At 38.2% G+C, this 26,943-nt stretch overlaps 1 protein-coding gene across 2 annotated transcripts in view; it reads right to left on the minus strand.

Annotated features, from left to right (window-relative positions):
- Nucleotides 1-26,943, minus strand: part of EXOC2 (exocyst complex component 2) — a 256,237-nt gene that overhangs the window by 21,277 nt on the left and 208,017 nt on the right. For both annotated transcript variants that reach the window (XM_081086203.1, XM_081086202.1), the window contains one exon: nt 21,449-21,590. In XM_081086203.1, coding sequence (XP_080942329.1) covers nt 21,449-21,590 — 142 coding nt within the window. The remainder of the gene's footprint in view (nt 1-21,448; nt 21,591-26,943) is intronic.

The raw sequence follows: 26,943 nt of genomic DNA on the forward strand, positions 1-26,943 counted from the left end.
AATAAGGCAAACTGACCTACTCCTTGAAATTACAGACAAATGCGACATTAGTAGCATGTAGTAATAAGTATTGCTTTGAAAAAGGCTCCCCTTAGGCAAACCCCCACAACTTGCCATGTTATTTAATCAAGGGAATGAGAACAGTTCTAAACATTTAGAATATGTTATCTCCTGTACTCTCTGAATATGAAATTAGAATGTGTCATGATATTTGACCAAAAAGTGTCCCCGCCCACACAGTATCAATGTAGATTATCACTTAGCAATTAAGCTAGCCGCCCAAGTGGAAATTCCCCATGGAGAAAACAGAGCTCATCTCTGCTCTGAGCAAGAACCTGTAGGCTTCTTTTCACAGGGTGGGCTTCCTGTAAGTGGGCCTATATACCCTATACATCTTCTCCAACAAAGAAGGTCTTGTTTTTCATACATCAAAGTAGAAAAGGAGTCTTTTTTCTTGCTATATTTGCCAGTTCCTTCTTTCAATCTAATAGGGAGTGCACTTGATGTTTGGAATAGATACACTGCTAAAAATATTTATTGAGTACTTATTACTATTACACACCAAACTCTATTCCAGGTGCTGGGCCATAGCAATGACCAAAATAGAGCAAACCCACACAAAACCAAGCTCCTCTCCTCACAAGACCTAAATTCTAGTGGGGACACACCCGGTTTTAAAGAAAATATGACCATCTTGTTGCACATGGGAGAACCTTACATCGCCTCTAAAACAGCACAAGAAAGCAACTGGTAAGGGGTAAAATTGATCCACAAATGATAATACCCACCCTGGCACACAGAGAGCTTCTGTTGGGGAAAAAAGTAGTTCCCTGATTTGTTGAAAATATTTTAGTGTTTCTTTTGTGCCAATCTCATGAAATAATGCCTAGCAATAAACTATAATAGGTAATGTGTAATAGATAATGTACATGTGTGTATGCAATGACTTGGATTTAAATCTTAACTGGAAAATTATTGGGGCTTCAGGTTTTCTTTGAAGTATGAAAAATACTTTATAAGTTAAAATTGCTATACAGGCAAATTTGATTCTTACAATTAAGAATTTTGATAAATTGCTAGGGAGACATTAACAGAATAGTGAACATTTTGGATTTATCAAGACTTTATTCTTGATTAATTTATTTTAAAAACTAAGTGTTCATTGAAAATAATTAAAACAACATAGAAGTATAAGTTTTCCTAATAAGTGGAAAGCCAATAAACTTCTTCATCTTCTCTCTAGTTTGTTATGTATTCTTCCCGATCTTTCCTATAAATATAATTTCTCCTAAAAAATGAGATCACACCACACATTTGATTCCTGAAACTTCCTTACTTCATTTAATAATACATCACCAACATTCTTCCATGCTAGTGCATACACAGCAACCTCATACTTTCCAATGGCTGCCTGATGTACTATAGTATTATGGTACCATAGTTATTTACTCTCTTACTAGTCATTCTAATGTATTCATTCTTATTATTTATTCTATTTATTGACAATTTATTGTCCTACTGTTAGACAGTTATGCTGCCTTCCAGTGTGTACTACTAAAATAATGCTGCAATGGACATTGATCCTTCGATTCTCCTGGAATAATTTATGTAAAATATCTTCCTAGAAGTGGAATTGCTGAGCCAAAGGTTTTGAGTTTTGATTGATTCTGCCAACCTATCATTCAAAGGGCCACAGAAAATTATACCCAATTCATGCCTTTTTATTTTTTAATTTGGATTCTCTAACCACTATAATTAATAATAACCATAATACATGTACCACTTTAGGTATGATGGCAAAACTTTCAATTTAACACACTAAAAAAAAATTAAGCTAAATACAAAGGTCAAATTAATTTATAAGTTAAATGAAAACATACTTAATCTGACTATATAAAGATTGTCTGAAAAAGAGCTGGAGAGAAAGAACACTGTGTAATTACAGAAAACAACTGCTATACTATTTGAACCTATACCAAGAATACAAACTTTTCCATGAAGCACTTCCTGTCATAACTGGAAGACATTCCTTTAAACAGACTAATTTCAAGGTACACTGCCTAATGTTGTTTTGAAACATGATTCTCTTCTGTCAACAGTACAAAAAAAAAATACCAAACTTTGGAAACTCTGGAGATACCACTTACATTATAAACCACATTTCCTGTTTTTAACCCCTGTGCCCTAAATCAGTTATGAGTCCTAGTCTACAGATATAAATAGATTGAAAAATACTATAAATATCCCACAATGTACTTTTTTTGGGTCAAACCGAAACAGTTCTTGAAAGACCTTTGAAGTATTATTTTTTCAAATAAATTATCTATTCAGTCACACTCTGAAAACACATTATTGAAATTACTGCTTATTAAACACAAGGTAATCAGAAACTGTAAGCAATATTGCCAGACAGGTAGAAAGGCATAAATATTCTGCAACAAAAATAGATTTTGTTGGAATAAAGAGTTTTAAGTTCTAGGTCTTCATGGTTTAAGTTTACTCATTCCTAAATTGATGTTTTTCTTAAAGTGATAAATGTCTTTTGCTACATAGGGGATTTTAAAAATGAATATTCAAGGAAAGGGCACTCTTCGAATGAAGTGTATGAATGAATCATTTCAGCCTCTGCAGTTTTCTAATTTTCTTTCTGAGGATCTTTTTTTTTTGGGGGGGGGGGGAGGGGAGGGGTGTAAGGCTTTAATTAATATGATATCCTAGCTTTTAAACAAATAGAAAAACTTTCTTCTATGAAAGTAGAAAATATTGCTAGCAATGAAAATAACAGTAAAATAATTTCATGGTTTATTTTCTCCATGTGTAAGAAAGGGTTGAATTTATTTAGCATTCATAAATTTCAAACACAGCTTTCAAGACTAAATATGGACAAGAGAATGACAAGCTCTCCCATTTCAAAGTTAAAGTCTGAGTCTAAAACAGACTGTAACATAAACCATTACAGAATACTTTACACATTTAGCACAGTCTCAATTTCATTTCAAACTTGATACACTAAATTTCAGACCTAAAGGTAAAAATTTAAAAAATTTAACATTAACCGATAAATCAAACTCACTTGTTTCAATTTAATCTTTTTTATTAGAAGGCAACTTTAATTACAAAAGTGAAAGTGACAAGAAAATAGGATGAATTCTATATATGCAAATGCATATATTTGTTTCACAATATGAGACATAATATATATATATATATATATTTCATAAATCAGTCTGTAGTAACTGTTCAATTTTCAAAATCTCAATTGATCATTTTGACTGAGATTTTGAGTTTTTTTCAAAATCAGAACGACTTGCATTAAATCAAGACTAATAAAGACCTACAAGAAATCAGGCTGAAAAGCTTGGCTCTTGGAGGCTGACTGCTTGGGTTAGAACCCTGGCACCTACTCAGCTGTGTGGCATCTGTGATACAGGGAGGGAACACACAAAAAGCGCTCTGCCACTGTTTGGCCCACTGCAAATGGTATGAAAATGCCCAGTGGTACTACCTATTTTATGAAGCCGCTGTTGCATTCCTGTTGTTGAAATCAATACTGTGGAGAACAGCAAAAAAGTAATAAGGTATGGTCCCTATTCTCAATATATGATTCCATATACAATTTAAGACATAAAATCCAACTATTATACGTTTTAACCATTAAACTAAAGAAAAGACTTTGAAATGAAAACTGAGTTGTAATAAAATTAAAGGGGCAAATAAATATGAAAAGCCAATAGCTAACCTGGAGTTTAAAGTTTTATTTACACAATAAGAAGCCTTTAAAAAAATCTTTTAAATCTTTTAATAAGCATCTTTTATAAGCTGAATTTTGACTACTAAGACCTGCTGGGAATGGTAAAACTGAAGTTGCAGCATGGCCAGCTAGGATGAGTTTGAATGGTGACTCTTGGGTAAGCTGTTTATGTGCATTACCTGCACTTTTTTTTTTTTGGATTTATTTATTGTTTAAAGTATTACATATAGTATTACATATGTCTCCTTTTCCCCCCATTGACTTCTCCCCGGCCACACCCATGCCCTCACAGATACCCTCACCCAGCTAGTGTCTGTGTCCATTGGTTATGCTTATATGCATGCATACAAGTCCTTTGGTTGAACTCTTATCCACCCGCCTACCCCTGCCTTCTCTCTGAGGCTGGACAGTCTGTTCAGAGTTTCTTTGTCTCTGGATCTATATTTGTTCATCAGTATATGTTGTTCATTATATTCCACAAATGAGTGAGATCATGTGATATTTATTTTTCTCCAACTGGCTTATTCGCTTAAGGTAATGCTCTCCAGGTCCACCCATGTGTTGTGGATGGTAAGAGTTACTTCTTTTTTACAGCAGCATAGTATTCCATTGTGTAGATGTACCACAGTTTTTTAATCCATTCATCTGCTGATGGGCACTTAGGCTGTTTCCAAATCTTAGCTACTGTAAATTGTGCTATGAACAGAGGAATGCATATGTCTTTTCTGATGGTTGTTTCTGATTTCTTAAGTACATTCCTAGAACTGGGATTTCTGGGTCAAATGGGAATTCCATTTTTAATATTTTGAGGAAACTCCATACTGTTTTTATTAATTGTTTAAAGTAGTACATGTCTCCTTTTCCCCAATTGACACCCCCCCCCCCCCCGCCACTCCTGCCTCCCATGACAAGCCCCCACCGCCCCAGTCTGTGTCCACTGGTTATGCTTATATGCATGCAGACAAATCCTTTGATTGAACTCTTATCCACCCGCCTACCCCTGCCTTCTCTCCGAGGTTGGACAGTCTGCTCAGTGTTTGTCTCTGGATCTATTTTTGTTAATCAGTATATGTTGTTCATTATATCCCACACTAGAGGCCCGGTGAATGAAATTCGTGCATGGTTAGGGTCCCTAGGCCTGGCTGGCAATCAGGGCTGATCTGTGGGGTGACCAGCAAGGTGATCAGGCCCCCTGCTTGCACCCGCCTTGCCCGGCATGGCACTGCCCACTGGCTGGCCCTGTCCCCCACCACTCCCGCCCTCTGTGCTGTGACCTGCGGAGCGATTTGGGGCCTCCTGCTTGCACCTGCCTTGGGTGGCCTGGGGCCTGCAGGCTGGGGAAAGCTCCTGCATTGAGCATCTGCCTCTGGTGGTCAGTGCATGTCATAGCAACCAGTCATTCTGCCAGTCATTTTGGTTGATTTGCATATTAGGCTTTTATTATATAAGATGTGAATAAGATCATGTGATATTTATCTTTCTCTGACTGGTTTATTTTGTTTAGCATAATGCTCTCCAGTTCCATCGATGCTGTTGCAAATGGTAAAAGTTCCTTCTTTTTTTATAGCAGCATAGTATTCCACTGTGTAGATGTACCATAGTTTTCTAATCCATTCATCTGCTGATGGGCACTTAGGCTGTTTCCAAATTTTAGCTATTATAAACTGTGCTGCTTATGAACATAGGGGTGCATATGTCCTTTCTGATTGGTGTTTCTGGTTTCTTGGGATATATTCCCAGAAGTGGGATTACTGGGTCAAATGGGAGTTTCATTTTTAATTTTTTGAGGAATCTCCATACTGTTTTCCACAGTGGTTGCATTACCACCAGCAGTACATGAGGGTTCCTTTTTCTTTACATCCTCGCCAGCACTTGTCATTTGTTGATGACAACCATTCTGACAGGTGTAAGATGGTACCTCATTGTTGTTTTGATTTGCATCTCTCTGATGACTAGTAACTTTGAGCATGTTTTCATATGTTTCTGGGCCTTCTGCATGTTCTCTTTTGAGAAGTGTCTATTTAGGTCCTTTGCCCATTTTTTTTTTGATTGGATTGTTTATCTTGCTTTTGTTAAGATGTACGTGTTCCCTATAAATTTTGGATATTCGGTCCTTATTGAATATAACATTGTCAAATTTGTTCTCCCATGTAGTGGGCTTTCTTGTTGTTTTGTTGATGGTTTCTTTTGCTGTGCAGAAGCTTTTTATTTTGATGTAGTCCCATTTGTTTATTTTCTCCTTAGTTTCCATTGCCCTAGGAGCTGTATTGGTAAAGATATTGCTATGACATATGTCTGCTATTTTTCTGCTTATGGATTTTTCTAAGATTTTTATGGTTTCCATCTTACATTTAAGTCCTTTATCCATTTTGAGTTTTTGTGTATGGTGTAAGTTGTAGGTCTAGTTTCATTTTTTGCATGTATCTATCCAATTTTCCCAACACCATTTATTGAAGAGACTGTCTTGACTCCATTGTATGCTCTTGCCTCCTTTGTCAAATATTAATTGAGCATGCACTTTTATTTTGTGATACCAGCTTTTAAAGTTTATTGTAAGGATTACCCAACACAAAGGCATAGGAGCTCAATGATAGCAAGGAAAAGGAGTAGGAGTGATAGTAATAATGATTTGTTTCATTGATAGAATGTTCTTTCCTTGACTCTTTTGTAACAAAATCTTCATTCCAATATCTGAATTCTAAGTTATTTTGTCTCTCTTGGAGACTTCATATAAACAATTATTCCCTTACTTTTCCATCTTTTATATCAATGTTTGCACTGATGACTCTACCCAATGTGTTGCTTAGGGCCCTGCCACAGTTTTGTGCAGATTCTTTATCCAAAAAGAAAAGCATCCTTTTTATCCTTACTAGTATTCTTATCATCAATTACAATAATCTTTGTAACTCTGCCATACTTTGAAATGATCCAGCATTAGCCACTATTACCTGGGGAATACTAAGCTACCACCGGTTAATTCCACTGGGGTCCTGGTTCAGGAAAGGCGGCAGCTCTGCCTGTTTCCAGCGGTGAGATGCGCCTTGGACAGAGGAAGGCTTTTAGTACTTTTTAAATCTAACTATTTACAAAACATTAGGTTATGCAAAACTATACAGTATTGTTATCTGTCTCATCTGATCCATTTTCGATGTCCCATACACTTCTCTGATCAGAGTGACAAAGTTAGAATTTGGAGACAGAAGAACTGGGCTGAATGCCTGGTTCTAGAATCTAGTACCTGGAACAAGTCACAGCCTTTTCTAATTCTCCAACTTTAAAAAATCTGCCAAGTGGAGAAAAAATACCTTACCCAACAGGGTTGTTGGGAGGATAAAATGCAATAATGTATATAAAAATAATAAGTTAAACTGTAAAATATTTTTATTAAAAAATGGACCAAAATAGTATATCTTAACAAATTTATCAAGCTTTTGATCAGAGCCAAACTGATGTTTGGTATTGTATTTTCAATGCTACAAGCTTTAAAAAAATGCAAAAATGGGCCAAATTACAACTCCATTTTTCCATTCACACTGTTACAAACTGAATGGTGTGTCACCAGGTACTCTCTCATTCACTGTTTCTAAAATAACAAACAGATGAGCGTCACCTACATTCCTACAGGCATCTGAAAACATTAGTACTACTTGTATGAGATGTTTCCTTATCAGGAGAAAAGGTTAAGACTCAGAATAATTCTCAGATTGGGAAACCATTCATTCACTATTGCATTCATTTGTTCAAACACATGTTGAGAATCCACTACATAAAGGAACTTCTTCTGGTGGGACCGACCCCAGCGGTGACTAAGGCACGGTGCCTGCCATTAAGAGACACAGTCTAATAATCTTCAAACATTTTTGATTATGCAAGAAATAGGTAAAAGAATTTTACACCCTTCAATACATGTATTTTTGTATGTAAACATATATTTATCATACTTGACATACTACTCCTAATTTATAAAGGTATGTGCCATTATATTAACACACTAGAGGCCCGATGCATGAAATTCGTGCAAGAGTAGGCCTTCCTTCCCCCGGCTACTGGCACTGGCTTCCCTCTGGCACTTGAGATTCAGGCATTCTTCTTTGGGGCGATGGCTGGGCCCCCAACCAATTGCATCACACCTGCCTTGGCTGGCCTGGCGCCAGTGGGTGTCATAGCGTGGTCGTCTGGTCTAGTTAGCATATTACACTCTTATTATTATAGACTAGTGACCCGGTGCATGAAATTCATGCATGGGGTGGTGGTGGTGGTGTCCCTAGCCTGGCCTGCACCCTCTCCAATCTGGGACCACTCGAGGGATGTCTGACTGCCGATTTAGGTCCATAGGGATCAGGCCTAAACCGGCAGTCAGACATCCTTCTTGAAATCTGGGACCGCTGGCTCCTAACCATTCACCTGCCTGCCTGCCTGATTGCCCCTAGCCACTCTGCCTGCTGGCCTGATTGCCCCCAACTCCCCCCCACCCCCCGCCCGCCGGCCTGATTGCCCCCAACTGCCCTCCCCTGCCGGCCTGGTCGCCCCTAACCACTCTGCCTGCCAGCCTAATCACTCCCAACTGCCCCCCCTGCTTGCTCCCAACTGCCCACCCCTGCTGGCCTGATCACCCCCAACTGCCCCCCCCCTTGCCGGCCTGGTTGCCCCTAACCACTCTGCCTGCCAGCCTAATCACTCCCAACTGCCCCCCCCCCCCCCCGCTTGCCCCCAACTGCCACCCCTGCTGGCCTGCTCACCCTCAACTGACTGCCCCCTCTGGCCTGCTCACCCCTAACTGCTCCCTCCCACCTGCCTGCTTGCCCCCAACTGCCTCCCCTGCCAGCCTGCTCACCCCTAACTACCTCTGCCTCAGCCCCACCACCATGGCTTTGTCCAGTAGGACGTCTGGAAGGTCTCCCAGAAGGTCTCCTGGTCTAATTAGCATATAACTCTTATTAGTATAGATTATACATATAAGTATATATGTAAACTTATAAAACACAAGTTATACATATATGTATATTATGTATTCCATGCATTATAAATAAGAAAAATAAATCAGAAAAGAAGCAATAAAGAAATAAAATTTATGTCATTAGTTTAAATAAGCTAGGTTAGGCTACAATTAAAAAACCCTAGCCTGGCTGGAGTGGCTCAGTGATTGTGTGTTGACCCATTCACCAAGAGGTCGCTGGTTTCCGGTTGGGGCATATGCCTGAGTTGTGGGCTCGATTGCTGGTGGGAGCTGTGCAGGAGGCAGCTGAGCAATGTTTCTCTCTCATCAGTGTTTCTCGTTCTCTCTCTCTCCCCCTTCCATCTCTCTCTAAAAATCAATGAAACATATATTTTTAAAAAACCTTAAAGTACCAGCAGGTTGAGATAACAGTAAATGTATTCCTTGCTCCTGAGATATATCCAGTGGGGGTAGAGGGGTCACTGTCATCATTCAGGGATCTCAGCTTCTTTGGAGGTTCCACCTTAACACAAACTCCCCTGCACACAGAGCAGGAGAGAAGAAAAATCATTGCTCACACTCAAGGCTCTGGTTGGGACATTTGCACTACTTCTACAGGGACGTGTCGGACCTCAGCAGGTGGAGCAGTACAACCCTCCCTCTAGGGAGGAAAATAGGGACTTTGATGAATACTAACAGAATCTACTACTATTTTTTTTTAAGTTTTACATTTAACAATATAAAAAGTGCTTCTGAATTGAATTTTGAAGGTCTGAATCTGTTAACTTTATTTGGATACTTGGATTTAGTGGCTTCCACAGCTGAAAACACTAGCACTATACAAAGCATTACACAATGATATGCAATTGGAACAGATATGCATGTAATTGCCTGTACTGGCCAACTCATGATACTCTATTGCCAAGATTTTATGTTTGCAGATAGTTTTCCATCTCAAAATGAAGTATAATTTGCACATAGTACAGTGCATAAATCATGTGTATATAGCTTGGTTTTTTAATATTTGTAGACACCATTCAGATGAAGACAAAATGCTGATTTCCAGCACCACAGCAGACTCTCGTGTACTCCTTCCCAGTCAGTGCCCCATCTGAAATCTACCTGAAATGTCCTGAGCTGTTTCCATTGACTGTATAAATGGAAGAATGAGCTTGTACAGAAGCAGGCAGCATGCCTTCCTCTGGATCCAGCTTCTTCCTCGCAACATTATGTCTGTGAGAACCGTGTGTGTGGTTGCATACAGAAGTTTGGTCGTTCTCATTCTATATAGAATTTTACTAGATTGTACCACAATTTATATAGCCACTCTACTGCTCATGGACATTTGAGTTGTTTCCAATTTTTAACTATATTTAATAGCAGCTATGAATACTGTTGTCCATGTGTTCTGGTGGACATAAACACTTACTACTCTTAAGTAATACACTGAAATACTAGTAAAGATGGTTCACTGCAAAAATGCATATTTATCTTTAGTGGGCATTGCCTGTTTTCCAACAGGGAGAGAGAAGCAGGAATATGTGCTCCACCAAAAACACTTCATTGTCAACATTACTTTATGTATAGTCTTGTTGAATATGAGTGCTCGTGTCCAAAAGTAAAACTTGCTGTAAATAGAAAAAAAAAGATTTGACATACCTATTTTCTTTAGTAAAAAAAAAAAAAGAGCTATGACACAAAACCAAAAAGAAAAAAAAGTCCAAAAACATACACCAATTTTTCTTTTCATTAATATAACCCAGCCATAGAGTACAAGAATATTCATTTCTTTCACATCCATCACAGTTAAAGTCCCTGAAGGTGGATTTATGTGATTTTATTAAAACTATTATTAAACTCCTTCAATACACAAACTTGCTGAAAGTGACATTCATTCTACATATAATTCTTAGTCCTTGTTACTATGATCACAGGCTGTCACACATTTGCAATTAGAAATGACAGTAATTTCAAAAATGAAAAATGGGTTTTCAAATACATCATACTTATGAATTTACTTTGGTTGCCACTCATACATTTTGATTTTTAATATGAGATATTATTTGAAAATTGAAGTAAATTGATCTGAAGGAAAATCTATATCCCAAGTAAATATCCTATGAAATATAAAGATTTTATTAACAATATCTTTAGTTGGCTTTGTTGATGTTTATTACTTTAATCACCTAAAATCTAGCTCCAAACTGAGTTTTGGATTCAAATTATACCACAGTTGGACTATTTATTCAATATAGAATTTACCACATTAATGAACTTGCTGATAAGTGATAAACTGAGGCAGAGGAGAAAAGTCCCAGTTTTGTCAACAAAATGATCCTCTGTCACTTTAGATAACTTTGTACTTGGGCCTCAGTTTCCTCAGCTATTAAGGGAAGGATGTGTCTAGGTGGATTCCCAGGAAATGTTCAAGACGTTGTTGTTTTAAAAACACATACTCAAAAGTTTTCCACTGTAATGTTCAGAACAGTCATCAAAATGGTTAATTATTAAGCTGCACTGTAAATATTTTGGGGATGGCTTTTGCTTCTTATTAAGAGAAGATGGTTAAGAATGTTGGATGTGATTAACCCAGTAACTACTAAAGGGACTTTTTTCTCTCAGGTTCTCCCCTGGTATTGGTATTGGAAGAGGAGCACAAATGGAGAAGGCATTTCTGATCTCGATTTATGACAGATGAGAGGACATGAAACATACAGAGAATTAAGAGTGGGTGCATGCTGTCATGGCATGCCCTAAGTCAGAGATCAGGCCCTCCAATGCACTCTAAAGCTTAAAGACAAACACTTTTAAATTCAGGGTGAACATTAATCCCAAATGTAGCCAAGATCACAAGAAATAAAATAAATGGGTGCAGAAAGAACAACAAAATGGTAGAATATAAATAAGTCTCAGTCATGTTGATGTTTACCATGGTACACACACTTATGAAGTGTGTAAATGAGTTTTAGAAAAAGACTCTTAGGTCTATAATTAGACAAAGTCAGGTAAGTCAGGAAAACAAACCCCTAATACTTTCCATAGAGCAAGAAACAGAAGTTCCACATACAGAACCTACGCACAGTTTTTTTTTTTTTTTAATGCCTTACTAACCATAAGAGAATACTGTAGAGGGGATCTGACCTTCCACTACCAGGTTGGCAGGAACTGTAATGTTAAGGAATGGGCTTAGCTGGTTGCCTTTAACTGAAATGATGACGTTGTTGGAATATATGTGATTGCTCTTAACACTGCTTGTCCAATAATAGAACAGACTTTTAGAAGAGATTTAATGAGAGTTAGAGAGATTACAAAATAGTCAGGGGTACACAGGGAGGATGGAGACAAAGTGTGAAAAAAAGTTAATAGAAAGTTAAGAGAGAGGAAGTTTTTTCATTTTTCATATTATTTCCTTCCCTTCTGGTGGCCGATTCCAAGCCTGGCACAAGCAGGCACACAGTGCACACAGAACACTTCAGCACACCTGAGAGAAGGGTCATATTACAGGCTGAGACTACAGCAGCCAGGAACCACAGAACAAAATCCCCCCACCAGAGAGGGTAGAATGTGATCATTAAAAAATAACAACTGCTATAATGAATTGAAACTCATTATGTATGCTTAAATCATGAGTTAATGAAGATAATAGAAAATAAACATCTTGTTGCTCACCTTTAAAAAAATGAGGCAACCAATTCATTCTGAAAACTCCTAAGAATCAAGCATATATCCTGCCTTCTCTGTAGTAACCAAATAGTTGACAATTTTTTAAAATTTTTTTTTACTTAATGTTCCAGCTAACAATCATTAGTTTGCAATCCCTAAAAAGGAATAGATCATGGCAATAATTCCATATAGTACTATGACCATTGGATAAAAGGTTATGATAAACTTTAAAGGGTGAATCAAGCAGATACCATTTATATCCAATTTCAATCTTAACATCAAAAATGAGAGGCAGCCAAATACTATATATCTCTGGTGGTAGTAAACAAAATTAAAATCAAACCCTAAAACTGATAAAGCTTCTTTATTAATCACACATTTATAGGAAACATAAGAGACAGAGGAACATGTTTAAATGACACCATGAAGAAGCAATCTGAAAAGTCCAGAAAGTGAGAATATCTACAGAACAAACAACCTGTTTAGTCTACAAATAAGCTGAGGGGGGTTGGAGGGGGTTCCTAGAGAGAAAAAAAAATAAAAATAATAAGAGACATATCAAACAAAAGTAGCATGTAGACCTTGGTTAAATCCTAATTTGAATAAGCTATATAAAAAGCTTTTATGAGAATTTTGAACATTGATGGGCTATTTGATGAAATTAAGGAATTTTTTCCAGATCTGATAAAGGTATTGTGGTTATGTTTTTAAAAAATAAGCCCTTATCTGATCTGTGTAGGGATGAAATGATCTAATGTCTGGGATTTATTTCAAAACAATGTATCCCAGAGGTAGTGGGGAGGAGATGGGGCACAGATAAAACAAGATTGGTTATGAGCTCATAACTGTTGAAGATGGCCAATAGGTCAATCAGGATTTGTTTACTATTCTATTTTGATATGTCAGAAAATGTCCAAAATAAAAAAGTATATAACGGACTTCAACTCTTTATTTGCACAACAATATGTTAGTTTACCAATGCCAAATAGTATAATTTACAGCTATCAGTTTAATCCATAATAAAATAAGTACTTTAACAGATAAGGCATGCACTGAAGAAAATATGTAGGCCACAGGTCATCTCAAAGTTAATAAATTTCACATTGAAAACCATTAGAGCCAAAAATCAACTTTACTGAAAAATGCTTGGCAGACAAAGAAATTATAACCAAATGTCCAAAGCACTGTACAATGGTTTTACAGCATTAATTCTAATAAATTAAACTGCTTATAACAAAGGAGAAAATGTCTGGGGGGGGGGGGAGGGAAGTGAGATTAAATAATAAAACTGTGATTTTAAAAAAGATGACTATACTATTTTAGAAATTGTAAAATTGCTTTTCTCTTACAAACATACCAAATACAAGTTCATTAAAATCTACTTCACAATACTTTTTATTTTATTTATTTAATAATTTTTTCTATTTATTTATTTATTTATTTATTTATTTTTTTAAGAGAGAGTGTAAGGGAGGGGGAGAGACAGAGAGAAAGAAACATCTACATGAGAGAGACACATCAACTGGTTGCCTCCCACACTCGCCCTGACCAGGACTGGGGATTGAGCCTGAAATTGAGATTTGTGTCCTTGACCGGAATTGAACCCACAACCCTTCAGTCTGTGGGCTGATGCTCTAATCACCATGCCAAACTGGCTAGGGCTTCACAAAAATTTTTAAATAAAATTAATAAATAGTCCAAGAAATTAATAAAAACTATTTTTTTTCAGAATTCAGTGCAGGAAAAGATTATTGACTGAGACTTCTCTCTTTGGAGATGAACTTCACTCATTTGGCATCTGTTTTGATCAAAAGCAGAAGTCATGCTACTCCATGACTAGAATGAAGAAAGCCTGCGGAAGATGGGAGATAGAGAAACAGCCACTTCACTGAGTGTTACCATTCATGTTCCAAATTCAGAGAACAGATGTTTAAATGTCCAAGAAATAGCACCAGGAATATGATATTCACAAAATTCTGCCAGACTCAGACAGTCTTCAGAATAATTTTGGAAAGTGAAATTACATTTATGAGATATTGGCGTTATATTTATTCTATAATATTCTAATTATTTATAAACTAGAGGCCTGGTGCACAACATTCATGCACTGGGGCAGTCCCTCAGCCCGGCCTATATCCTCTCACAGTCCTCCGAGGGGTCTTTAGCGCTGCTGCGCTCGCTAGCCATGAGCCCACTGGAGAGCCCAGCTTTTGGCTGAGCAGCACTCCCCCTGTGAGAGCACAATGACCACCAGGGGGCAGCTCCTGTGTTGAGTGTCTACCCCCTGGTAGGCACTGCACGTCATAGCGACTGGTCGTTCTGCCATTTGGTCGATTTGCATATTAGCCTTTTATTATATGGGATGGGTAATTCACATGTTATTTTTGGTAAGTGCTATCTTATATTTAATGGACCAAAGTTCTCTCCTTTGACATTAATAGATTAAAAAAAGATAATGCAATCTGATTTTCTGTTGAACAGATATTTTACTTTAAAAAAACAAACTGTAAATTGGTATTTTAGTTGATGTTTATTTTTCCTAATCATCTCTGGCAGGAGAAACTTATCTCAAAGTGTTTCTCATTAATCAATCAATGGGTTGAATAAATCTATTGCCAAAAGCCAGGCACCATTTAGAAGCTATGGACACAGAGAAACACTGTCAAAGGCCTGGAGAAAGAGAAGAGAGCTGATGGCACACAGCCTCTAAGAAAGTAGCAGGGATGGGACTGGGAAGCAGGTGCAATCAGCCCTGGACAGGTCAAGGAAGGAACCGTGGGTATACATGCACTTTAAAGTCACAGGCAAACTGAGAAGGAACCAGAAGTGAGGGAGGTACTGGCAGTTGTATTCCATCTAGCCAACTGGAAGTTGGCTAGAGAGTGAAAAACACTTCAGGGTGAATTTATTATTGTACAAAATGTCTTTATAACTAATCCTTAAACTGTTGGCAGAGATATTTCATTTGTAATAGGTATTAATATGTAGATTCTGAAATAATTCTTGCTTCTTTTAATGAAATGCACAACTATTTTATTTGCTGAAATCAGTTCATATCTTTGCCTGCATACCTAGAGCTACCTATATCTTATATGTTTGGTTTTTAATAAAAGAACAGTATCTTCCCCCTCCGCTGGTTTCTGTGAGTGGGGTTCTCCCTTTCTCTTCCCTCCTCCCCCAACACTCTTGGCTCCTTGTCTCACTTCCTACTCCTCTCCTACAGATGTGGAACCTCCCAGTGTGTGGAGCATGGACATTAATCCATCTTTTGGTTGGATTGAGTGAGTCTATTAAACTCCTAAGCATGGGAGTTTTGTCTCTTTCTTCCTCCCTCTTCAACCAGGAGCCATGTGAGGGAGTAACCCAGGAAGTTATATTTGCTCTGCAGTCTCAGCCTTTCCCTTTGGTGGATTGTTTCAAGGTGGAGGCTGGAGGCTAGGAAGTCCATCTGGTTCTTACATCTAAACTATATTCTCCATACGAGTTTCTTCATCTGCCAACCCTACTGTCTTATTCTTCAATTGGTTTGAAATGTGGGAGAGAAGAGAGCTGTTATTCCTTGATTCCCCATTCCCAAAAATTCAAATAGTGTTTTCCTATCTTTCCTTCTGTTTAGGTTGAGATATTGGTGGGGTGAGAGTTCCTTTTTTTCATCCTTCTCTAATACCAAACATGACTACTAATCAATGAGGATGATCCACAAAGCAATATAGCAATATCTTTTCATAGACTCCGTATCAGAACTGATAATGACCTTAGTCAACTCCCCAAAAAATTTCAGAAAAAGATTTCCCAATGAGTAAAGTTTAACAACTGATGAGATGAATGTTTAAATAGGCGGTGCCAATTTAACAACATAAATGGCAAGCAACCCACCACTCCAGAGTTCTTCATGCAGAAATAAATTCAATAACTTACTGAAATACAACAATCTAGTTAAAAATCACAAAATAGTATTAGGAGAAAAGTGCTGGGAAAACACACACAACAACAACCCACATACAATAACCAATCAAAATACTCTTCACATGGCAGTGGAAATATATTTTCCTTAGGTAAATGCAAGAAAAGAAGGATAATTTAATAGAAAAAAATAGATGATTAGTCAAACAGTACAAAAGTTGTTTTTCACCCATAACTCAGTGGACTTTAATCAGCCAAGCAGATACATCTTTTAAAAATAAATGGATACCCTATATAATATAGAGCTAATATGCTAATTAGACCAAACAGCAGAACAACCATCAGATGACTTTCCGGATGACTATCCAGACGACCTTCTGGACGAAGCCAGGGCTGCAAGGGGCTGTGTGGACTGAGCCCCTTGCATGAATTTCGTGCATCCCCACAGGCAGTAACCATTCTGGTTTCTGTCAGAGCCGATAAGTGAGCCTAGGCCTGAAGTTCACTTAAATGGAATCAACTCTTCCCACATGATGTCCTTTTGCATTTGGCTTCTTCACTTAAACATGATGTTTTTGAGATCTATCCACATTGATATGAGCAATGTATGAGTTCCAGTTGCTCCATATCCTTGCCAACATGTAACAGTATTGTCAGTCTCTTTAATTTTAGCTATTGTACTAGGTTTGAAGTAGTATCTCATTATATTTATACTTGCATTCCCCAATGACAATGTTGTATGCCATTCATTTATTGGCCATTTATGTATCTTCTTTTGTGAAAGGATTGTTCATATATTTATACTAGAGGCCCCGTGCACAAAATTCGTGCAGGGGGGGGGGGGGTGTTCTGCAGCCCGGCCTGCACTCTCTCCAATCTGGATCCCTCAGGGGATGTCCGACTGCTGGTTTAGGCCCAATCCAGGACCGCTGGCTCCTAACTACTTGCCTGTCTGCCTGATCGCCCCTAACCACCTCTGCCTGCCTGCCTGATCACCCCTAACTGCTCCCCTGCTGGCCTGATCGCCCCTAATCGCCTCTGCCTCAGCCCTGCCACCGGGACCCAGGATTCCTTCCTCTGGCCAGCTGCAGGCACCCGGGAACCGGGCTTCCCTCCCTCTGGCCGGCAGCAGGCACCTGGGCCAGCTGCAGCTACAGGGGACCATGGGTGGATGGTTTTGCCTGGGTAGGCCGCAGGCTCCCGGGACCATGAGTGGGCAGCTTCACCTGGCCACAGTCGCAGGCACCCGAGACCACGGGGCAGGCAGCTTTTCTCCCTCTCCCAGGCCGCAGCCATAGGCGCTGGTGCCTGGGACCGCGGGGCAGTTGGCTTTTCTCCTTCTCCTGGGCCGCAGGCCCTCAGCCCTTGCAGCCGCTGTGGCTTTGTCCGGATGGATGTCCGGAAGACATCTGGTCTAAATAGCATATTACCCTTCTATTAGTATAGATACTTATTCTAGTGTATCTGTTGAAAAGACTTCCTTTCCCCATAAGAATGTCTTGGTGTCTTTGTCAAAAATCAACTATGCTTGTATGGGTCTATTTAATATTTTCTATTCTGTTTTATGGATCTATTTGTTTATCCTTATGCTAATACCATATTATCAATTATTCCAGTAGCTTTAAAGTCTTGAAGTCAATTAATGTATGACAACTTCCTATTTTTTAAGATTGTTTTAGATATATAAATTCCTTAAACTTTTCTAAACAGATTTTACAATCATCTTGCAATTTCTATAAAAAATCTTGTTGAGGTTTTAATTGGGAATGTACTGAATCTATGGATCAATTTGGGAGAAGTGATATTCTAGGAAGTTTCAATATTCTTAACAATATCAAGACTTTGAATAGAAAAACATGGCATATCCCCATTTAATTTCATTCAGCAGTAATTTCCAGTAAATAAGTCTTAAATGTCTCTTTATTCCTAATTGTGTATGTTTTAACGCAAATGAAATTCTTATGAGCTTATTTTCCAATTTTTGCTGTTGTATTATAAATATAATTGATTCTGAGAGTAGTTTGGTAGATTCTTTACGACTGTCTACATAAATAAGGTCTTGGAGTGAAAACACTTTTTTTGTATTATTTTCTCATGAATGAATGTTGAATTTTGTAAGGTGATGTCTCTGAACCTACTAAGATGACTATAAGGTTGTTAATATAGTGATTGATTTTCAAATGTTTCACTAACTGTGCATGCCTGAGATAAATCTTACTTGGTCATAATGTATATGGAGTACAGTACAGATAATATTGCTTTATTTGATTCACTAGGCTGTAATTTTCTCTCCTTGTAATGCCCTTGTCAGATTTTTGGTTTGGGGCTATGCAGGCTTTATAAAATGAGACTGAATGTGTTTCTTTCTCCTATATTTTCTGATAGTTTGTGTAAAATTGGTATATATTCCTTAAATGCTTCATAAAATTTATGAGTAAAACTATCTGAACTTGGAGTGTCCTAAAAAAAACAAAGGTTTTCTGATAAAGTTTGTGTAAAACTGGTATTAATTTTCCTTAAATATTTCATAGAATTCACTAATAAAACTATCTGGACTTGGAGTTCTCTACAAAGAAAGGTTTTTCGTGTGAATTTAATTTAGTAAATTTTAGGGATTTTTCTCACATCAAACAAATGATTCTTTTAAAAGAAACTAGAAATCAAAAATAACGAAGTTTACCTTTTATATTTACCCATATATTCATAATTTCAGGTGATTTCATTTCTTTCTTTAGATGTAAGTTTCCCCTACTGTTACTTTCTTTGGCCAGCATTCCTTACAGCACAAGTCTGTGACTTTCTGCTGGAGTAGTAATCACCAGCTCCTGCAGACTAGAGGGAGCCCTAAGGTGATAGCTATATACAGACAGATCTGGGCCAGTCCAGGTTCACCTCCTTCAAAGGTTGAAGCATTCCTTCCAGTTTCTGTTTACTTTCTAGGACTCTCTAGTACTTAAATTTTTAACTATGGAAGGGTTAGCCTGCCTGATACAGGTTCTTCCACCCTTTCTGGAGACCAGAATTCCTCTGAAGTTTCTATTTTTGATGCAGTGGTAGTACTAATTAACAAAGGATGCTAAATTCTGTCACTAATTTTAGACTATTCCATCACAGGCTTATACAAAAGCATCCTAGAAACTCTGTAAGTATAATGTAAGTGTAAAATGGGGCTAGATAAGCTAACCTTACTAGATTTATCTTCATAAATTTGGCTATAGTTTTTACTCCTCCATTTTCAAGTAACTAATAAAATGTTAAACACTGTTAAAAAAAATCTTGCAATAACTAGAGACTTCCCTATGACTAACATTAAGATACTCTGGCTGTAATTATTCCAGCAATGCTAATTCCAAAAGCATATCAGGAAAAACAGTCAAATGACTTACTGAAATTTAGATTATCTGGTGTCATTTTTGAACTGTCAAATCAAGTGTGTGTCTATGAAGAAAGTAAGTTAGTGTTAAATGCACTTTTTTTTTTCATAAGTATGATGACTCTATGGAATTGTATACATTGTAAATTATATATTCTTTTTTAAAAATAAGAGGATAATAAATGCATTTGTCTAGAAATATATAAATAATATCTCTGTGTGTGTGTGTGTGTGTGTGTGTGTGTATCAATCTCAGGAATTATAAAGGAGTGTGTGTCCATCTCATCCATTGTAAAGGCTGCATAGTATTTAATAGATATATAATAATTTGTTTAACACATTAACTAATGAGCATTTAGGTAGTATTTTAGATTTTGTTTATATAAAACAATGCTTCAATAAACATCACTGTACATATTTCTTTGCTTACTTGTCTGATATTTTTCTTAAGATAAATTCTTAGAGTTTTTAAGTAAATTATATAAGCATATACATGCATGCTCATATGTGTATGTATTTGTGTACAGTTGTGCCCATTTACACTCCTAGAAAGATGATGGGATAGTTTAGTTCTTGGTGCTTTTGCCAAAAAGCAGCTATTATCAAGTTTTTTAACATTTGCCAACTGGAGAGTTTTTTAAAAATGACAATGTAATGCAATTTTAATTTGCGTTCTTGTTGTAGTGTGTTGGCCATTTTAGTTCTTTTGTGAATTTCATGATTTGTAGTTTTTCTTCTACCAGGTTATCTGTCTTTTTCTTAGTAGGTTTTTAATGGAGGTTAATGGGCTCTTTGTCTACCCTAACAACATAGTGCTTTTAGGTAGGGCCTGCTGGATTTGAACTCTGAACCCCAGCACCACCACATCCTAGTTAGAGAAAGGGAGAAAGAAAGAGGGAGAGAGGGAAACATCGATGGATTGCCTCCCGTATGTACCCCAACCAGGCACTGAACCCACCAACTTACAGTGCATGGGACAATGCTCCAAACAACTAAGCCACACTGGCAAGGGAAACAATAGTTATTTTTAAAGTATATATGGTAAAGGGATGTGACTTTCATTTGATATAACAAAGACAATATTGAAACTGTGTCAGTTACTTCTCTTGCAGTTCACTTTTCTTTGCTAATCTCACTCCTATACATTTTCCTTCTATCCTTCACCTTTTAGTACCAATAATTAGGTCTTATGTAGAAGTGCCCAGATTTCTTAACTAAATTTTTTGATGATGGTCACAAAGTCATTGCATAACTATTGAAGTCTATTATATCTATGTAATAAAGCAGTATCATAAGAAGCAAGTATGCATTACTAAAAATGATCAAATAATATAAGGTTTAATTAATTATTCTCTGGAATTTAAAAATAAATAAGTCATTAAGTATTATGAACTAAAAAGTGTAATAAATTCCAAACTATCAAGAAATGGGTTTAAGCCAATGGTTCTCAACCTGTGGGTCGCGACCCCTTTGGTGGTCCAACGACCCTTTCACAGGGGTTGCCTAAGACCATCCTGCATAGCAGATATTTACATTATGATTCATAACAGTAGCAACATTACAGTTATGAAGTAGCAACTAAAATAATTTTATGGTTGGGTCACAACATGAGGAACTGTATTTAAAGGGCCAGAAGGTTGAGAACCACTGGAGCTAATAAAAAGTTACAATCATACTATAATCCTTTAGTAAATATAAGAAATGTGAATTTAAAAAAAAAGCATTTTAAGCATATTTTAATTGATAAAGAGCATATCCATATTTATTACTCTAGATAGATTAGACTATTTTTAGAGAACTAGGATAACTTGAAACCATTTACCTGTTGGAGGCAGGCAGTCTTTCCAATCAAAATAGCCTGCATAAATTCCAGGTTCTAAGGAGCCAACAATGGGATCTGCTTTCAACTCAATGTAATTTTCAAACAGTCTTTGGTCTAATTCTTTCAATGAGGCCATGCTAACCTAAATAATAAAGAGTAATTATAAGTTGTCATTTGAGGGTGGAAAAAAAGGAAATAATGCAAATTTAAAATTACTTCAGCATATTTTAAAAGTACTTATCAATTTTCCTTAAAAAAATCACATCTTTATTTTATTAATGTTCAGTAATAAAGATCACGCTTAGCACGACTATTCAATAAAATAAGAATGAATCCCCATGTGTGGACTACAGGTCTTTTACAGAATGTCCGGCCCACGTGTACTGGGAGCTGAGCAGGGCGAGGAGGTTAGTGAGCATCCGTCTAACCAGTCTGTGCCAAGTCTCACTGGTATCCAAGAGGCCAAGCAGTTACAGTGGGTGCATGGAGCACTAAGGGTGGAAAGTGAGGAGTCTGGGCCTAGGTTCCTCTTCAGTGGACTGGCGGTCTAGCTGCTTCCACACCACTGACCCACGAAACACAAGCGTCTCTCCAACAACACACCTGAGCTTCAAGAAGTTAATGTTGAAAAACAAGCGCACACCTAGTGAGTCTTGCAGCTATAAATGAGAATATCTGCCAAGGAGGGAATTCAGCTGTAGGAGAGAAAAGCAACCACTTGAACTTAGAAAAATACTGAAAACCCTTAAGGAGGTTAAAGTATAATATAAAAAAAGACTTCATGAAGATAAAATACATGATTTCATCAGCTAACAACTGACTAGATTAATTGATGAAATTGCTGGTCACTACTAAGATTGAAATTAAGTGCAATTAAGTACTTCAAAGCATAGAGTAAAAATGTAAAGAGGTGGATATTATGAAGGAAGAGACTTAGAAGATAGATCCAAGAGCTCTAATATACAAAAAAAAAAAAGAAAGAAAGTAAGAAAGAAAAGTATTAAGTAGAGAACTATGAGCAGTTAGAGAAGAGGTAATAAATATCTGAATAGGCTTGCTGACTTCCAGGCTAGACTGTAAAGACACAGCTAGGCAAATACTATTAAAAGTACCAATTTTCTAAAATAATAAAAAGAGAAACTCTTTTAGGCTTCCAGATTAAAACAAATAATTTACCTATAAGAGAAAAAAATCAGTCTGTTATCGGCTTTTCTCAGATGCAATACTGGAACCTGAAATCACTGGAATAATATCTACAGGAATAAAAGAAATGCAACCCAAGAGTCCTATATTTAGCTAAGATATCATTAACAGAGTCCAAGAAACTTATTTTTGAATATGTGAAGATTCAAAGAATATATCACCCATGTAACCTAAGAAAGGGCTCTCACCCAAAAGCAAATATATCAGACTGAGAAGGATGAACAATTGAGGAAAAGTAGTAGGGAATGAACCTTGAGCTCCCTTCCAGCCTCCTTCATCCCTCTTTATCTCTAATATTTAGAAACATAAACTTAAATGATGATTAGAGATATTCTGATAATGATAGAAGTGCTAATTCTTGAAAGAGGAGAGGCATCCAAAAAGGAAATATTAATAAGAAGCGACAATGACAATGAAAATACAACATATCAAAATCTGTGTAACAGAGGTAAAGCAATGGGTTTTATTGCCAAAAACATCCCTCAGAAAGATTTAAAAGAAAAAAACTCAAAATTAAAATTTTTATCTTTTACCTTCAATAGCTAGCAAGAGAAAATTGAACTCAAAAAAGTATAAGTAATAATTAAAGATAAGACCAGAAATCAATTAAATTTTAAAAAAGATTAATATGAGAAAACCAATAATGCCAAAAATAGGCTTTTGAAAGGGATATTATAGTTTTATGTAATCTGTCAACACAGAGGAAACTGACAAACTCCTGAAAAACACAATCTTCTAAAAATGGCACAAGTAGTCCTATATACTCTAATAGAGTCCATTATTTCAAACTAGAGGCCCGGTGCATGAAAATTCGTGCACTCCGGGGAGTCCCTCTCGCAGTCTGGGACCACTCAGGGGATGTTCACCTGCCAGCTTAGGCCCACTCCCTGGAGGATGGGGACTAAGCTGGCAGTCAGATATCCCTCTGGAAGCCCGGGAGCCCTTGGGGGATGTCTGACTGATGGCTTAGGTCTGTTCCCCACAGGGAGCAGACCTAAACTGTCAGCTGGACATCTTTAGAGCTGCCAAGGAGGCGGGAGAGGTTTCCGCCACCACCGCTGCGCTAGCAGCCATCAGCCCGACTTGTGGCTGAGTAGAGGTCCCCCTGTGGGAGCGCACTGACCAGCAGGGGGCAGCTCCTGCATTGAGTGTCTGCCTTCTGGTGGTCAGTGCACATCATAGCAACTGGTCGATCCAGGTCGTTCCACCCTTAGGGTCAATTTGAATATTACCCTTTTATTATATAGGATGCTCTCATATGAGGAGAACTTCAGGACCAGATGTTTCATTGGTGAATTCTACCAAGCATTTAAGGAAGAAATTATCACATGCAAACTTCACTATAGACCAGACCCTGAGAATGTTTCCTATTTTTTTTTGATGAGGCCAGCAAAACCATGATATAAAAAACTGTCAAGAATACTGTAAGCGAGGAAAACCCAAATGGTGGCATAGGTAAACACTGGAAATTGCTGCCTCCTGCAACAAATTCAAAAACACAACTAAAAGACAAAACCGACATCATCTAGAACCACAGGAAGGCTGGCTGAGTGGAAATTCTACAACTAGAAGGAAAGAGAAAAGCACACTGAAACTCAGAGGAGGTGCGGAAGTGCAGAGGTACGGAGGCGCATGCGGCAAGGGTTGGCAACTGAGGATGCGGCTGTCTTTTTGAATCGGGAGGGAGTCACAAGCCCCCGACGGCTCTGAACTCCAGTTCCGGATGAGTCTCTGGGGACCCAGACTAATACAGGTAGAAACCGGACTGTCTGGCAGTGGGCAGAACTCGGAACTCGAGGGCGGCTTTCTCTCAAAGGTGCACACAGCGATTACCAGGACACTGAGACGTGGGGCCCCTTAGGGCAGGGCTGAGGATCAGCCATAGCTGCTTGCTCCACCCTGTTGATTCCCTGAGACCCTGCCCCACCCAAGCTGCAGCAGAGGCTTTTGCATATGAATGCCCTGGCCCTTTGTAATCTGAAAATTACCTAACAAACTGCAGCTGGGCCAGACAGATCCAGAACTTCCAAGAGAAGGCCCAAGGCCCCACAGCAGCTTGCACTGCTTCACGGCTGGGCCTCATTTGGGCACCTCCAAACCCCAAACAAGGAAGGGGAATCTGCAGATCTCTTCATAGCTCCTGCTGGGTAGCCTCAGGCAGAGGCTAAATTAGCACCTCCTTAGATACAAGAGCCAGCGTACCCAGTGGTCAGAGTGGGACCATCCAATTACAACTCCTCAGATCCATAAGGGACACACTTGGGGGGCAGACTCAGTGAGCACCAAAGCCCCACTGAAGCAAGTCTTGCCTCATAAGGGTGTCTTCAACACAGAAGTTCTCCCACCGTAGACACAGCTGACACTCACAGCCAATTGGCCTGGAGGTCAATTCCTCCCAGTGATACCTACAACAATCAAGGCTTAGCTACAACAAGACTGTGCACAAAGCCCACAAAGGGGTGTACCAAGAGTGTCCACCTCAGGTAATTGGGGAGGCTGAGCCACTGGGCCCTACAGGACACCTAGCACACAAAGCCACTCTACCAACACAGGGAAGCATAAAGAATGCGGAGACAAAGAAACAAGTCACAAATGACAAAAATGGAGGAAAGCAAACGACTGGATATAGAATTCAAAACAACACTTTTAAGGTTTTTCAAGAACTTTCTAGAAACTGCCGATAAATTTAGTAAGACCCTCAAAACGACTGGTGAGACCGCTGATAAATGTAGTGAGACCGTCAAGAAATCTAGTGTGACCCTCGAGGTTATGAAAAAGGGCCAACTAGAAATTAAGCATACACTGACTGAAATAAAGGATATTATGCAGAGTTCCAACAGCAGACTAGCGGATTGCAAGAATCAAGTCAAAGATTTGAAATACGAAGAAGCAAAAAACACCCAACCGGAAAAGCAAAATGAAAAAAGAATCCAAAAATATGAAGATAGTGTAAGGAGCCTCTGGGGCAGCTTCAAGCATACCAACATCCGAATTATAGGGTGCCAGAAGAAGAGAGAGAGCAAGATACTGAAAACCTATTTGAAGAAATAATGACAGAAAACTTGCCCTACCTGCTGAAAGAAATAGAATTACAAGTCCAGGAAGCGCAGAGAACCCCAAGCAAAAGGAATCCAAAGAGGACCACACCAAGACACATCATCATTAAAATGCCAAGAGCAAAAGACAAAGAGAGAATCCTAAAAGCAGCAAGAGAAAGAAACTCAGTTACCTACAAGGGAATACCCATACGACTGTCAGCTGATTTTTCAACAGAAACTTTGTAGGCCAGAAGGGAGTGGCAAGAAATATTCAAAGTGATGAATGCCAAGAACCTACAACCAAGATTACTTCATCCAGCAAAGCTATCATTCAGAATTGAAGGTCAGATAAAGAGCTTCATAGATAAGGAAAAGCTAAAGGAGTTCATTACCACCAAACCAGTATTATATGAAATGCTTAAAGGTATCCTTTAAAAAGAGGAAGAAGAAGAAAAGGGAAAGACACAAATTATGAACAACAAATACACATCTATCAACAAGTGAATCTAAAAATCAAGTGAATAAATAATCTGATGAACAGAATGAACTGGTGATTATAATAGAATCAGGGGCATAGAAAGGGAGTGGACTGACTATTCTTGGGGCGGGGGAAGGGGTGTGGGGGATGCTGGAAGAGATTGGACAAAAATCGTGCACCTATGGATGAGGACAGTGGGGGGGGGGGTGGGTGAGGGCCGAGGGTGGTGGTGGGGAACTGGGTGGAGGGGAGCTATGGGGGGAAAAAAGAGGAACAACTGTAATAATCTGAACAATAAAGATTTAATTAAAAAAAAAAAGAATACTGTAAGCAAAGAAAATTACAGACCAATAGGCCTCATGAGCAAAGACATAAACATCCTAACAAAATGCTGGAAAATTGAATCTATAAATAAATAAAGCCGAAACTGGTTTGGCTCAGTGGATAGAGCGTCGGCCTGTGGACTGAAAGGTCCCAGGTTCGATTCCGGTCAAGGGCATGTACCTGGGTTGCGGGCATATCCCCAGTGGGAGATGTCCAGGAGGCAGCTGATCGATGTTTCTCTCTCATCGATGTTTCTAACTCTCTATTCTCTCCCTTCCTCTCTGTAAAAAATCAATAAAATATATTTAAATAAATAAATAAATAGGATACATCATAGAAAAGTGGAATTATTTTAACAGGTGAAAAAAAAAGGACTTGATAAATGCCTCTTCTCCCACTTATATACAAGATTATAATGGAGGTACTAGTCCATGCAACACAGTAAGAAAAAA

This window comes from Myotis nattereri (genome assembly GCF_964212035.1).
Source record: "Myotis nattereri genome assembly, chromosome: 3".
Lineage (NCBI taxonomy): Eukaryota > Metazoa > Chordata > Mammalia > Chiroptera > Vespertilionidae > Myotis > Myotis nattereri.